This window comes from Crotalus tigris, unplaced genomic scaffold, assembly GCF_016545835.1.
Source record: "Crotalus tigris isolate CLP2741 ecotype Arizona unplaced genomic scaffold, ASM1654583v1 scf7180000019097.2288821080:1192077, whole genome shotgun sequence".
Classification (NCBI taxonomy): Eukaryota; Metazoa; Chordata; class Lepidosauria; order Squamata; family Viperidae; genus Crotalus; species Crotalus tigris.
Genome location: NW_024097373.1, coordinates 672,827 through 688,223, shown reverse-complemented (window position 1 = coordinate 688,223; position 15,397 = coordinate 672,827). Strand labels below are relative to the sequence as shown.

Genomic DNA, 15,397 nt, shown 5'->3' with positions numbered 1-15,397 from the left:
CTAAATGGCAAACACTTGACACACACAATGAAGAACCAGCTAGCAACAATCAGGACACAACAATAAAGTAATAACACCTTTCAGGCAGGATTAGCAAAGAAATTTAACCAACAATAGTCACTGACCAACAAATCAGAAAAGGCAGATTCAAACTAACCAATTAGAAATGATAAGTTTGTTACCAATCAGAAATAACAAGTTTGGAAACCACAAAAGGGTATAAAAACCCCTATTTAAAGATCACTCTGCCTAGCTAGCCGGGGACTCGAGCTGAATTGTCACTCAACGCTGATCCTCGAAATTAAACCTCTTTCTGGTAGCTGGCTTCACGATCTATTTCTTCTGCGCCGCACTGTCAAGGGGAATCCTGGCTGGAAGGACCGAACGGGGGAGTTCCTCCCAACAAAAGTAAAGTAAAAGTTCTTAATATTTTAATTTTTAAAATTCAAGTTCTAGAAGTACAAAAAACAATACATAAATCATGCTGCAGTGTGTCGCAAGGGCGTAATAAAGTCCCTAATGTGAATTTTTTTTAATATGAATCCTAATTATAATTTAAATTACTGAAAATAATTAAATAGTATCATTTAATTTCATACTTATTTTAATTTCCTAATATTTTTGCTTATACCTGTTTCAAAATATATTAAATAAGTACATAATGAACTCTATATCTATACAAACGTATTTTTAGAATGTTCTACCTAGGGAGTTTTCTGAATATGCCTCTATTTTAGGGTTACAAAACGCGGTATCTTGGTGACTTAAGACTACTATTCTAATCATGATGTTGATATAACAGGTTTCTTCCAGAGTTTCTGAGCCAATGATGGTAAGCTGATGCTGACCAGATGGTTTGGATTTGGACTCCTATTTAACAATCTTGATGCTGCAACAGCATAATTTACCACTAATAGTAGCATAATCTATGGGGCAAAAGCAGATAAAATGCCAAACTAAATATCCTAGCAGGAACATTGAGTGTTTCATCTTGGTTATTATGGGCTGCTAAGCAACTAAGGTGAGGACACAGGTTAACAAAGAATGGAAAAAAGACAGAAGGAAACAATTTGTTGCTAATGTTGCATAAGCAGTTGCAAATGCCTGACTTACATTACGAGGGATTTAGACTTAATATCAATAGTCACAACTCATCTATTTAGAAGTACAAAAAAACCCATCATAATTAGACTTGATATTAAATAACATTTTATAGCAAGTTACATTATCTCTACTTGAACTGCAAAAATACAACTATAATTAAATAACATAATAAATGACACAGGAATAATATGGGTGTTAACACTCCGTATAATTCAGAGCTATTAGGAATTTAAGGACATCCTACCTGCCTGGCCAGATTTCACAATTATTCCTAGTTTTCAGTTTAAGAAACTTAAATATATATAACTTATATAAATATAAGTTAGCCAGTAAATTTGAATAATAACTTTCATCTTGTTCAATAATGGCAATTCAATTTTATGCCTGCACAGTTAGACTGTAACACAACTTGAATGCCATAATCATGGAAAAAGAAATATAATACTTTGCTGCCCCACAAGATGTTGAAGATTTAAATAGAAGTTATTAATATGAAGATTGCCAATGGGCAGCTACTATACTTAGTTGTTAATGTTCACTGAAATTTATTTTTTAAAAATCAAGTATTCTAAGGAGGTCACTTCTTGAAAAACTCATGTTAAGAACAGTCTCTGAAAAAACTACTGCACAAAAACAATTTTAATGATCCATATTTTAAAATATTATATATAAAGATACAATTCTTTTCATTTCTAAAAAAATAAATTATATAATTCTCTTCCAAAGAAATACATTTGCATTCAGTAATATATCAATTACTAAAATATAGAAAAATGTAAAATCTCTTTTATGTTGAATTCAATTCCCAACTGAGATCCCATGTATTTCTCATGTTAATAATGAGAAAGTTGTTTGTCATTTTCTTCTTCCAGGGATGTTTTTTGTTTTCAAACTTTCCAGCCCTATACAGCCTTGGTATTTCCCAGAATCATCTTTCCAAATGCTAACCAGGACTGACTTTGCCTAGCTTTTTGAGACCAACCAAAACTGGCTAGTTATTATGCAAGTAAGACAAAGTCTATTAAAATAAGAATCAAGAGGGCTACGCAGCCCCTCTACAGCAATAGCTGTTTTTTCAACCCCCTACCTCCAGAATAACAACTCTACATATCCCAGAAAATTATTACCAAGTCTAAAGGAATTTTCCAGAAGTAAGGCACAGGAGTAGTTGCAAAGAACAAAGAAAGTCTGTAATTAATGTATCTATCTGTAGAAAGCATTTTGGGTGAGGGGTAGATAAGCTCAGCTGCTGTTGATGATAAGTTAACATTTTATCCTTGTAACCTGGGTGGGAAGATATGGAGGTGGGTGAGGGGTGGTTTGTTTGGAAAGTTTGTTTTAATCTTGTAAACTGCTCAGAATGACTTACCGTATATGACATGGAGGACTGCTTAAATCATATAAATAAAGCCTTAGTTTTAATAAGGATGATGGATGCTTTTGGCAACGGGAGAAAATATAGTTTCATTAATATACTGAAATATACTACAGTGATACCTTGGTATTTGTTGTTAATTGGTTCTGGAAGGTGCAACAAATATTAAAAACGAGTGCCAAAGCAACCACGTGACTTACCACATGACCCTTTGTTTCTGCTGGGAAGGACTACTTGTCTGTCCCTTTTCCTATGTCAGTGATCTTCCCAGCATGGCCGACTTCCTGTCCACCCTCTACGGTCCTCCCCCTTTTTGTATCGCAGCATGTCGAGAACCAAACAAACAACGAGTACCGGGACAACATTTTCACATCAAAATGTGTCAAGTACCAAACTGAACGTGTTTTGAGGCAGTCAAGTTCCGAGGTGTCATTGTATTATACAACTTAGAATTTACTCCAAGTCAAATAAATTCAATATTTTTTTAACCAGAAAAATATCTTCAGTGTTTTAAAAATGATGTGAATGCAAACAAGTTATCTCCCTTGATAGCAGAGAAAAGAGAACACTTCTCTCATATGTGGATGTTCAAATTTTAAACTAGAAGAAATAGTCCTAATAATCTCAGACAAACTTTAACATACTTTATCGTACTTCTGGTTCCTTTATTATAAAGTATAGGAGTTTTTTCCCATTTATATTACCTCATTTACAAATAAAAATAAACATTTGAGTTTATACTGTGATTTCAAAGTCAGTGTGTTTCCAGCAAACTACAATCCCAACATGGTAACATAGATGTATAGATATCATCACACAAATGTCACCTTCTGTACTTCCACTGTAACCTCTAACACAAGATGGCGTTTGCATGAGATTGTTACACATGTTTCATCATTTGGATCCCTTACCTGCCTTGCAGATGCTGCAATGGAAGCTGCACTTGAAACCAATTCTAAAGTCAATGAACACTTTTTTAAAAAGTGTGACTTTAAAATCAGTTGTTCTTTTCAATTCATTCAATTGCAAATCTTCCATTGAGAAATTATGCTATTTTTTCGGACTTGTCAATGAACAGAGTTTTAGACATAATAAGAATTTAGTATCAATCATTTTCAATGTTTATGTGTAGGGATTATTTTTTAGATTTAATATAGACACCCATGAATAGTTTACCAAATGTAATTCATAAACAAAATGAAATAGTCCATACTAAAATAACTATTAAAACTCAGTACAACTACCTGCCCTCTGAACATATTAACCCCAGACCTGGGACCAAAGCAAGGTTTTAAAAGCACTGAGGAACCCCAAGAGAGAGGACTCCATACTCTGGGATAATCTCAGATAGCAGGAGCCACAATACAGAAGACATATTTGCTAGGCCGTATAAGATGACAGCATTTAACAGAAGGGACCTGTATAGCACCCACTCTACCTATATTACCAGGTGGGCAGAACCAATGAAGAAAAACAGTCCTTTAAATCAGTGGTCACAACCTTTTTGGCAGAGGAAGACATTTTTTTCCATGGAGGAGGGGAGGAGGAAGAGCCCACAACCTAGATCCCTTGCATGTGCAGGTTATAGTAGGGTTTGTATTCTATGAGAATCTAATGCCTGATGATCTGAGGTGAAGCTGGGTCGATGATAATAGCGCTGGAGAGTGACTGCAAATACAGATGAAGCTTCGCTCACTCACCTGCTGCTCACCTCCAGCTGTGCAGCCCAGCTCCTAACAGGCCACGGACTGGGGATCTCTGCTTTAGATAACTGAGTTTTTTGTCATGAAAGGCTTCACAATAGCAAAACCGATAGCCCTTAGACTTATACACGGCCCTGTAGTGCTTTACAGCACTCTCTGGGCTGTTTACAATATCAGGAGATTGCCCCCAATAATCTGAGTCCTCATTTTACTCACCCCAGAAGAATGGAAGTCTAGGTCAACCTTGAGCCCCATCAGGATTGAACTCCAGGCTGTGGATGGAGTTAACCTACAGTACTGCATTCTAACTACTGCACAACCAAGGCTCCTGGTTGTTTAAATATAACAACCAACATCTTGAATTGTACCCTGAGGCCAAATGACAGTCAATGCAGCTTGCAAACAATGGTGACATAAGGGTATGAAAACTGCCCCTTACTGTACTTTGTAGCTTCTAGATGATCCTCAAGGGCAGCCCTATATAGAGCACACTGTAATAGTCTCGTAATCGTCTCGTTGAGGTCTCTAGGACCTCTCCAACAAGGAAAGAGTGCAACTCATTCATATGATGTAACTCTCCAAAGATCTTCCTAGACATAACTACCACATACTCTTTAAGCAATAGCTGTGAGTCCAAAGGGACCCAAAAGTTAAGCCCCAGTCTTGAAAAAAGTGCAACCCCATCAATCACCTACAATTAAAATGGCTGGGGGGGGGGGAGGCTATCAAACAGCCACAGCCATTCAGTCTTGTCAGGACTGAGCTAAAGTCTGTTTTACCCATCCAGACACAAAATAGCACCAGAAACTGGGTCAGTACCTTAAAGCTTCATTTGCACAGCCCAGGATTGAAATACAAAGCTGGGCAATACCAGTATAATGATGATACTGAATCCCAAACCAATGGATAACCTCACTCAGCAAGTTCATATAGATATTAAACAGCAAGGGAAAAGCTTGGAGAACCCAACATGTGAGATGCTGTGGGCACAATCTTTTCTCTTCCATCAACAGCAATGAGGAATGAGGTGAGCACAGTGCCTTCCACTCCCAACTCCCAGTTGGTTCAGGATGTTACACTGAAAGCCACTAAAAAGTAAACTTGCACAGCAAAATGCATCTAATTTGTATTTTAATTTTAATACTTATAAAAACCCAGGATCTTGTTCCTGATGTATGATAGATCTTGATTAAATCTAGAGAGATGATTCAGGTTGGAATCTCTGTCTACTTCCTGAAAAGTAAGTAGGCTCTAATGAAATCATTGGGATTTACAATGAAGTTCCAAGAACATTAACTCAACAGTATAGGTCAACCTTCCAAAAACTGTTTTTATTAATTCTTTAGAAAAATCATTTAATTGCCTACTTAGGTAATAACATCCATTATTTCATAGGAGGCATTCACAAATTTGGCACAATGAGCCCCAAAAGATAAGAGCCTTTCATAATTCTGTAAGGTAATGTAAAGTGACATATGATTCATCAAGCAGTGTCCATTGTTGTTTTTGTTTTTTCAAATGTTCAAACCAAACTAACTTTTTTGTACAATAAATGAGTCAAGAAGAATCTCATAAAACATTTAGTCTACACTTTTACATGATAAGCATAGGAATCCATTAAACCATCTCCATTTCCAGCAAGGGATACATACTAGTGTACTGTTCAAAGCAGACTGTGCCATGGCTTAACTGCTGTTTATCAGGAAATTCTTCATAATAATGAGTTCCAAATCTATTTTCTAAAGTACAAGAGAGCGCCATTTAACAAATGTAAAGTACAATCAAGCTTTTGCTTCTCATATCTACATGCAGCCATTTGCAAGCTTGGTACTATTTCTCAAAAATTGTTTGTTATCTATGAGTACAACAACATACAATATGTAAAACCAGGGAACTTTCATAAAAACATTGAGATGTTGAGAGACTTTGGTAAATGAGACAAGATATGCTATGCCAACAGCACTCCCTTGGTCTATGAAACCATTCACTCTGTCATAAGAGATAAAGCTAGTATGATATGACTTGTTTTTGAAAAATCATTGATGACTCCTAATAATCCTAGTGATTCCTAATATTCATTCTTTTCCTAACAAACATGTACTTGACAATCCATTCAAGTATCTTTCAAAATACAGATGTTAACCTAGTTGGTCTGTGGTTTTCCAGATCCTCCTCCTTCTTTATAAATATTGGAACTACAATTTCTCTTTTTCATTCCTCCAGCAATTTATCAATTTTCCAGGAATTTTCAAAGGTTTTAGATAATTCTGAGAACACTTCCACTGGCTCCTTCAACAGTCTGGAATATATTTCATCTGGCCCTGGAGACACATGTTTTTTTTAAGGTGGCAGGGAGAATTCCTAGAATCCTTTTCTCTGAACTGTGTTCCCCGTCTGTTTGCCTCAGGAATATTAAAAGTGGCTCTCTCCCTTTCTTTGAAAGAAGACAGATCCAAAGAGAGTGTTAAACACTTCCACCTTCTTCCTATTTCCTGTTATTACTTCCCATTTTTCCTGCATAATAGACCAACATCCTCCTTGACTATACTTTTGTTTTGGATCTACTTTTCCCAAAATTGTTATTCTAGCTTGCATGCCTCACAAGAAGCATCTCATTTTAACTTTAATCTTCCTTCTTCTATCCTTCCTGTTTCAAATTACCAGTCTGTGTTCCCCCCCTTAGCTGCCATTTTCTATACATTTTTTTTAACTTTCAGCTTTTTATTCATCCACATAGATCTCTTAAGTCTTTTCTTTCTATTTTTCCATTTATGTGAGTTGTTTGTGCCTGTGCTTTCAGTATCATATTTTTCAAAATGTTCTATCTCTCTTAGGCTTGTTTATCTTTCAGGATTTTGAGCCTTATATGTGGAGTTTGTTAAAATCTGCTTTCTTAAAGACAAATTTGAATACATTTATATACTGAGAGAGAGGAGGATTATGTAAGGTTATTACATGAAAGTTAAAAGATTTACTACGGAAGGCAATTCCTTTAGTGATACAATATTCCCAAATGGACTCTGGTATATGACATTGGCTTGGATCAAAAATTGTGAGGAAAGGCTTGGGCTTTAAATGGTAATCATTCCATTTCCTTAGGGAGTCTCTCCTTAAAGCAAGAACAACTGATTTACTTCCAATGGATTTTGATTCTTAAAAGAAAAAAAAACCTAGCATTTGGCAGCTAGCCAAAATCACAAGCAAGGAGTCATTTTCTCACTGTTCTGTTACTGTAACCTCATGAAAATATGCAAAGTCAGACATCTAGATAAAATTCGTGATAGGGCTGACATTACTCAGTCATCATTTCAATTTGTATATAACATTCTTCTGTCAAAAAGAATTGCCACATCTTACACCAAATTACACTGTCCTGATTACATACCACAGAGGTATAAAATGAATATATTGTAAACAAATTCTTATAGAAATGACCACTAAATGACCATAAATCAAGTGAATGATATAGTTGGGGTTTTCAATAAACAGCAATAATTTAAGGCAGATTTGGTCAAGATGAATGGCACAATATGTTCTACTACAAACAGTAGTATTCATCCTATTTCTTTTAAAATCTCTGATTTTTTACCATTATACACGCAAAATGCATGTCCCATAGTTATGTCTGCATTATTCTTCTATAAAACACCATTTTAGGACCCCGTAATCTTTTCATTTGAGGTAGAATCGAGGTGACTGAAGGAGCTGAGCATTTACTGGTCAGATGCCCTTCCTGACATTACGCAGAGTTCCCAGCAGACATTTTTTATCTGTGCCCTAGGAAAGAAATATCTCCCACTACCTAAGATTGAACGCTCAACCTTCCAAGTGGGAGGCAAGCGTATTTACCACTAGGTCACCACACTGCTCATTGCGTTATTCTTCTATAGAGACCAATTAATGTCCCCATGCAGAATGTTAATCGGGGAATGAAAATTCAATTTAATTCCACTTCTTCATTCATCTTATATTTTTAAAATTCAGCTCACGTAAATAGATCCCACCATGTAATTAATATTAACCTTTTCAAAAAAAATGTCCACGAAATTCATCTCACTGTAGCACCCAATAAAAGTGAGCCAGCATTGATGGATTCCTGCTGCTCTGATACCAGTTTTCCATTGTGGCAATGTCCTGATGAAACCTTTTGCCATGTTCATCGTTGACTGCACCAAGATTTTCAGGAAAGAAGGCGAAGTGTGAATGCAGAAAATAAATCTTCAGTGACATGTAGCACTTCATAGTCTTCATGCTGTAAAAAGTTTGTCAATAGCTGAATGTAGTTTGATGTTCTGCCAAATAAATTCTCAATGACATCCTTGGATGCTTTCCAGGTGATTTTTCCCCCACTAAGAGATCTTCAAACCACTTGTCTTTACGGCATATCTCATCTGCGGACCAATAAAAATGCCTTCCTTAATCCTGGCATCAGTTATTCTTGGAAACATCTGTCTCAAATAATGAAAACCTTCACTTGTTCATTATTTCACAAAATTTTTCATAATTTTATGTGAAACAGAGGCAAAAAAAAAATCTTTATCAGGTAAACAAGTATAATTCGTGTGCCATGATTTTCTGCCCTGGAACCAAATTATTTCAGAATGATCATTTGTTTTTAAGGTAATGCTACTCTCTTGCAAGGCTGTCCCATTTATATACAGTATATAAAACAATAGTACTTGGTATATCTGAGTTGCATTCCAAGTACTTTTAGAACTCTACAGATATTCCAGTTAGTTGTATTGGATGTGTCCTGGATGTGCTTCAACAGTTCCACATTTCCACAAAGCATCTTATAGCGCAAGTGAAAATTAGTAGATTTACAATACATACAAGAAGAAACTGCAATAAAGAAGACTTCTATAGAATGGTACATAGACTAAATTGCAGTTATTTTTGTGATTAGCCTCAAAAACCTGTGGGATAAACTCAAAAGTATTCAGGAACAAGCCTTTGTTGTCCAGCATTGTTTTCAGATTTAAAAATCTGGAAGATGTAGATGATGCACTTAGTAAGAATAGTTTAGTTTTACTCAGATGTTAAAGAAAATGTACCCTATCAGAATAAAGTTCCAACTGATATAAAATACTCTCCTTTCAATGCATATTCCCACTGGCTAAATTCAGCACTCTGAACATAAAAAGGAACATAAAAAGAAAAAAATAGGCCATGTTGATCATAGAACAAAATCCATGTTAGAGCAAAACCTTTCTTAAGAAAACTCAACGTCACAAAATAAAACCATATTTGGAAACTCACTCGCTCTGTTATAATAAATCCATAACATGCACCCTCATTCTATCTCCTCCATTTTTATCAAACCAGGTAACAATGCACTATTTATGTATAAACATAATTTGATGCTTGGCCTTCTTCCATAGGTTAATCTACATCAAGCTGATATACCCAGATATGCTGGGACTATGAATTACTCTTAGCCAACAGAGTCTAAATTAAAATTCTGGAACTACAGTTCCAACACACCTGAAAAGCACCGGGTGGGGAAAATAAAACTTAACTGCAGAATTCATAATCTTCCTTGCTTTTACCATTTTCTCAGGATTGCAAAAAGGCAATATGAAACATTTGTAGAAGAACTTATCTAAGACTGGTGAGGTGCATGTAATAGATACATCATAAACTGTGACTTTTTGCCATAACACAAACAAGATTTCTTTCCATATTTAAACTGTAAGTTACGTTACAGGAAACAGCAGGTTAAAAAAGCTCAGTTGCCTGTCTTTCCTGCATCTATGAAAAAATTATTTTTTGAGAAGAACTTGACATTTTATTAATCCCAATTATTATCTTTTAGCATGATTTATAGTCCATTATAAAGATGCAATTCAATGAAATCAATAATATTTATAATAGTGGACATATTACATTTCAGCTCTATTTTTTAAACACAAACGAAGTTAATATTTATAAGACATTATTTTACAACTTGTATAATAATATATAACAGTTGGAACTAATAAGAGCACAAACATCAGAATGACAAAAAAATAGTATCATCATTCCATATGTTAAACAAAAGTTCTAGATGGATTCCTCAACACACAGAGAACATACTCAGGTAAAACAAATGTTGGTTTGGTGGTGTAATCTCTAGCTGCTGTTTTAAACCATTAACAACCTCTCTTGAGTTCTATAGAAACAAAAGAAGAAACAATTTTACAGAAACTGTATCAACATCACCACCATCTTGCTCCTTTCAAAGAACTCACTGAGAATGATATAAGTATCTCTTCTAAGGATTTCTATGAACTGAAGGAACTTCAGGAAAAGGAAGAACGGGGAAACTGAGGTGGAGATTTAATTAGGCCACAGCTTGTCTATGAATAATATCTGTCTTACAGAATTACTGTCCCTCTGTAGCATGCCAGCCTGCAATGCTTTCATCCATTTATGTATGTATGTATGTATGTATGTATGTATAGCAGTCAAAATGCCAAGATGCAATCAATCAGACCAGTCTGTCTGAAAAACTGTGTGTGTGTGTGTATAGATGTTGATAGTTGGTTGACAAGTTAAATAATCATGTATTATAAAACCTTTTTATTTTATTGTAAACTATCATATAAATTGGAAGAATAAATGAGAGAATAGAAGGGGAACTCATCAAATTTGCAGATGACACTAAACTGGCAGGAATAGCCAATACCCCAGAAGACAAGAAGCTCAGGATTCAAAAAGTTCTTGACAAACGGTAACAGTGGGCCCTATCCAGCAAAATGAGTTTTAATGTGGAGAAAAGCAAAGTTTTATATTTAGGTAGGGAAAAAAAAAGATATAAGTTCAGATTAGGTGAGACTTGGCTCAAAAACAGTAACTGTGAGAGGGACTGGGAGCCCTAGTGGACGATCACTTGACTATGAGCCAGCAGTGTGCTGCAGCAGCCAAAAAAGCTAATACAATCCTGGATTCTGTAAACAGAGGCACAGAATCAAGATCACATGAAGTATTAGTACCGCCTTATAAAACCCTAGTGAGACCACACCTGGAATACTGCAACCAATTTTAGTCACCATACTGCAAAAAAGATGTCGAGACCTTGGAAAAAGTTCAGAGAAGAGCAACTAAGATGATCCAAAGTCTGGAGGCTAAAACATATGAAGAACAGCTGCAGGACTTGGGTTTGACAAGTCTAAAGAAAAAAAGAAATAGGGGTGACATGACAGCAGTATTCCAGTATTTGACAGGCTGCCACAAAGAAGAGGGGATCAAATTACTCTCCAAAGCACCAGAGGGCAGGACAAGAAACAATGATCGGAAACTGATCAAAGAGAGAAGCAACCTGGAATTAAGGAGAAAGTTCCTAGCAGTGAGGACAATTAACCAGTGGAATAGCTTTCCTTCAGAAATTGTGGGCGCTCCATTACTGGAGATTTTTAAGAAGAGACTGGACAGTCACTTGTCTGAAATGGTATAGGTTCTCCTGCTTGAGCAGGGGGCTGGACTAGAAGACCTCCAAGATCCCTTCCAGCTCTATTCTATTGAATTCAATATTAAGAACTTTCCAATAGAATAAATCCAAAGATATTTAATCAGTCAAAAATATTAATGTTATTCAATCTACTGATAGGTGAGCAAATTACAGTGAGGTACAACAGCTACATGACTCTTCAACCACTCTTCAATCATTTATTTCCTTTTTTTATTAGTAGCTAATATGTAAAAGATAAAAACAGTCAACTCCCAAATTAAAAAAATATATACAACAAAAGTGCATGCATCTCAATAGATAACACAACATTAAAGTGTAAACATTCCACAATAATGTTATCAGGATTTAAATGAGAGTTACATCCTGTAATAATTACAATAAACTTTACAAAGAGAGTAATGGAGAGCAGTTTGATGTAATGGTTAAAGGCACCAAGCTAGAAATCAGAACGCCATGAGTTCTAGTCCTCCCATAGGCACAAAGCCAACTGGGTGATCTTGGGCACTCACTCCTTCTATTAGCCCTAGGAAGGAAGCAATAGCAAACCACTACTACAATTTTGTCAAGAAAACTGCAGTGACTTATCTAGGCAAGAGTCAACACTGATCTGAAAACACGCTCCTCCCCCACACTACAAAGAGATGAAATCTATATTTTAAATATTTTACCATTACTTCTTTAATGCATAGAGGGAAAAACAACATTTTACAATAAATGGAAGTTTCCAAGTACCCATTAGGAAACACAATCTATTTTGTAAAACCACCAGTGCTGATGAAACTTAAACTGAGATCTTATTAACTTCTTACAGTGATTACCAAATCAAAACTACTCCATTTTTAGTACTATGTGCCAATTCTGCAGATCTTCTGATGCATATCCACAAATTGTCAGTATATGCATACACTATGATTCTATATATCAGTAAGATACTAGCACTGATGATGTTACCTAGTTTGGATAATGAAACCTTTGCAAGAAAACAACCAAGCTCAGAGAGCACTGAGGACCCGTTTATTCTATATATGCCTTTGTATAAAAAGCATAATAGTAAATATAAATTATTATAATGGCAAATAACCTATTATAATATAGCAATAAAATTATTCAAAACAATGTTTCAGTTCATGAAATACAACAGAATCTGTATTAGTTTCATATATTAAAGTCTAAAGACTGAAGTGTGTACTTGAGATATTTAAATATTTAAATGTTCAGTCTGAACTACAGGCAGTCCTTGACTTACGACCAAAACTGAGCCCCAAATTTCTGTTGCTAAGTGAGACAGTTCTTAAGTGAGTGTTTCTCCATTTTATGGCCTTTCTTGCCACAGTTGTTACAAAGTTGTTAAGTGAATCTGGCTTCCCCATTGACTTCGCTTGTCATAAGGTTGGCAAAAGGTGATCACATCATCCTGGGTCATTGCCACCATGATAAATATAAGTCTGTTGCCAAGCATCTGAATTTTGATCACATGACCATGAGGATGCTGCAATGGTTGTAAATATGAAAAATGGTCACAAGCCACTTTTTTCAGTGGCATTGTAACTTTGAATTGTCGCTAAACAAATAATTGTAAGTCGAGGAATATCAGTATAGTATAAAACATACTATTAGTATATGGCATCTATTTTAGTACTTAATATATAATTCACATTTCTTTTATTAAAATTACTTCAACATTCAATTAAAATATGTGCTGGTATTTAGAAGTAAAATCTCATATTTAGGCCCTTAAGTGTACAAAATTATACTTTGTCTTACACTACACAAGCTATAAACCATGAAGGAAGAATAAAGAAATGTGCAGGAATATATAATAAACAGTTATATGAGCTTGTAGAAAATTAATGAATTATTAGAACATGAATTCCAGCACTAAATCTAGCATAGTGCTCCAGCTTTAAAGACAAATAAGCTTTTTAGATTTTTTTTTAAGTAAACAGAAGCAGCTGCACAGCAGGATCAGGAAGAAAACAGTAAGTGCAAGATCTCTAAAGCAGAATGGAGAAAAAGAACAGCTTGAACTCTGAACAAACTTCGCAGACTTTGCTCTATATAAAGCCAAAATCTATTCAGTTCCTCTTTTATCCCCAACCCACCGGAATAACAATTGTTTCTACCTGTATAACCATCAAAAGAAATGCGGACACTTTTAGACCAGACCAAATGAGCGCTTAATCATATCAAGTGCAAGGTTCTCGAAATAAGTGAAAACAGTGAAATGTTTAGGCAAGACCCGTCCGACAAAGCGTTTGAAAGGAAAAGCTGTCTCCCTTTTTTTTTTCTTGACAGAAAAGGAGATTAAAAGGTGGGAAAGAGCGCGGTCGTTTCACTCCCAGAGTGATCGCGGCACGAGACTACAGGGCTCCACCAGCCGCCCACTCGAGAAAGGCCCGGGAAAGTCACCCTCCCACCCCGGCACCTGTAGCCCCAGGCCAAGCGCGCCTCTGCGCCTCGTGCAGCCGGGGAATTACCTTTGAGCTGGGGCAGCGGGAAAAGCTCCAACTGGCTGCTCTGGCTGCGGAACTGCGACGAGCCCTGCGACCGCTTCTGCTTCTGAGCCTTGCGCACCGACCTCCGGGTGAAGCCATCCACTTTTTCCGCGGCGGTGATCGCCGTCGACATGGCGGGGCTCGCAAGAGACAACAGGCGGGCCCGTTTCTTCCTTGAAGCATAAAATCCACTCCGGAAACTGAAAGCAAAAAAAGCAGCGGCGACGCGCCTGGGTCTCCCCTAATGGAACATCTCCCCCTCCTTCGCCCCAGGGAAGAAGGAAAGGAGACGCTTAAGCCGGTGCCCGAAAGACGAATAGGGGTCCAAACTTGGGAGATTCCTGGGGGAGGCGGGCGAAGCCTCCAGGGCACGGGCTTCTGATTCGACAGGAGGCTGTTAATCCGATGCTGTCGCAAAGGGAGGCTCCAAATCCGATGCTCTCGAAGAAAAAGACCACGCTGCGTCAGTCAGATTTCCCAAGAACGGAGCCGCCGAGCAGTAACAAGAATCCGGGGAAAAGTTTCTATTTCGCCCCGCAGTTGCACCGCCTCGTCTTCGCTGCCCGCCCGCGAGCAGCAAACTTTAGCAGCGGCGCGCGCGGAATCGGCGTGGGGCTGGTCTCTCAGAAGGTCACCCGAGTCGCCCTGCCCGGAGCTCGCGGGGATGAGCCGGAGCTTAACAAAGAGCTGGGGGAGAAGCCACAGAGAGGCCGGGCTGTGCAGCCCCTCAGCCCCCATCGGGAGCTCCCTCGGACTCTCGGGCCAACATGCCGCCGCGCTGCTTTCTTCCTGCTCGGGAGACGCCGCTTCCTCTTTCCTGGAGCCCCGGCGGCCAGGCGCGGCGCAACGTAACCGCGCACAGGGCGAAACTCCCACTCCAGAACCAGCGCACAACCTGCTGGAAACGCTCGAGCAACAAGGACAAGAAGAGTTCCGACTCTGGAGCGGAGGCGGGGCCAGAAGCAGAGCCTGAACTCGGAAAAGGGGAGGGGATTAACAAGGGGGAAAAGGAAGCGGTTGGAACAACCGTTAGAGGTGGGCCGGGCGAAAGACGATTGACAAGCGCAAACAACCAATTGAAAAACGCGAGGTCTCCGAATTACCAGAAGAAGGCGGAACAACAGAAAGCAGCCGGCTTTACAGGAGACTAAGCGACTGACAGCAGAACGGCCCAACGTAGCAGACTGAGGGTGGGTGTCGCAAGAGGAAAGCGATTGGGTCCTGAAGCAGCGGGGGGCGGGAAGAGCGGGATTCCAAGCCAGGGGTGGGG

General features: G+C 37.9%; 1 protein-coding gene across 2 annotated transcripts in view; it reads right to left on the bottom strand.

Moving 5' to 3' along the window:
• The window catches only part of PPP2R5A (protein phosphatase 2 regulatory subunit B'alpha), a 62,077-nt gene extending 46,993 nt beyond the window's left edge, over positions 1-15,084 (bottom strand). The window contains exon 1 of one of the 2 annotated variants that reach the window (XM_039359616.1): positions 14,110-15,084. In XM_039359616.1, coding sequence (XP_039215550.1) covers positions 14,110-14,260 — 151 coding nt within the window. In that variant the 5' untranslated portion in view covers positions 14,261-15,084. The remainder of the gene's footprint in view (positions 1-14,109) is intronic. The other variant, XM_039359615.1, reaches the window with a different exon arrangement.
• Between the last annotated feature and the right edge of the window lie 313 nt (positions 15,085-15,397).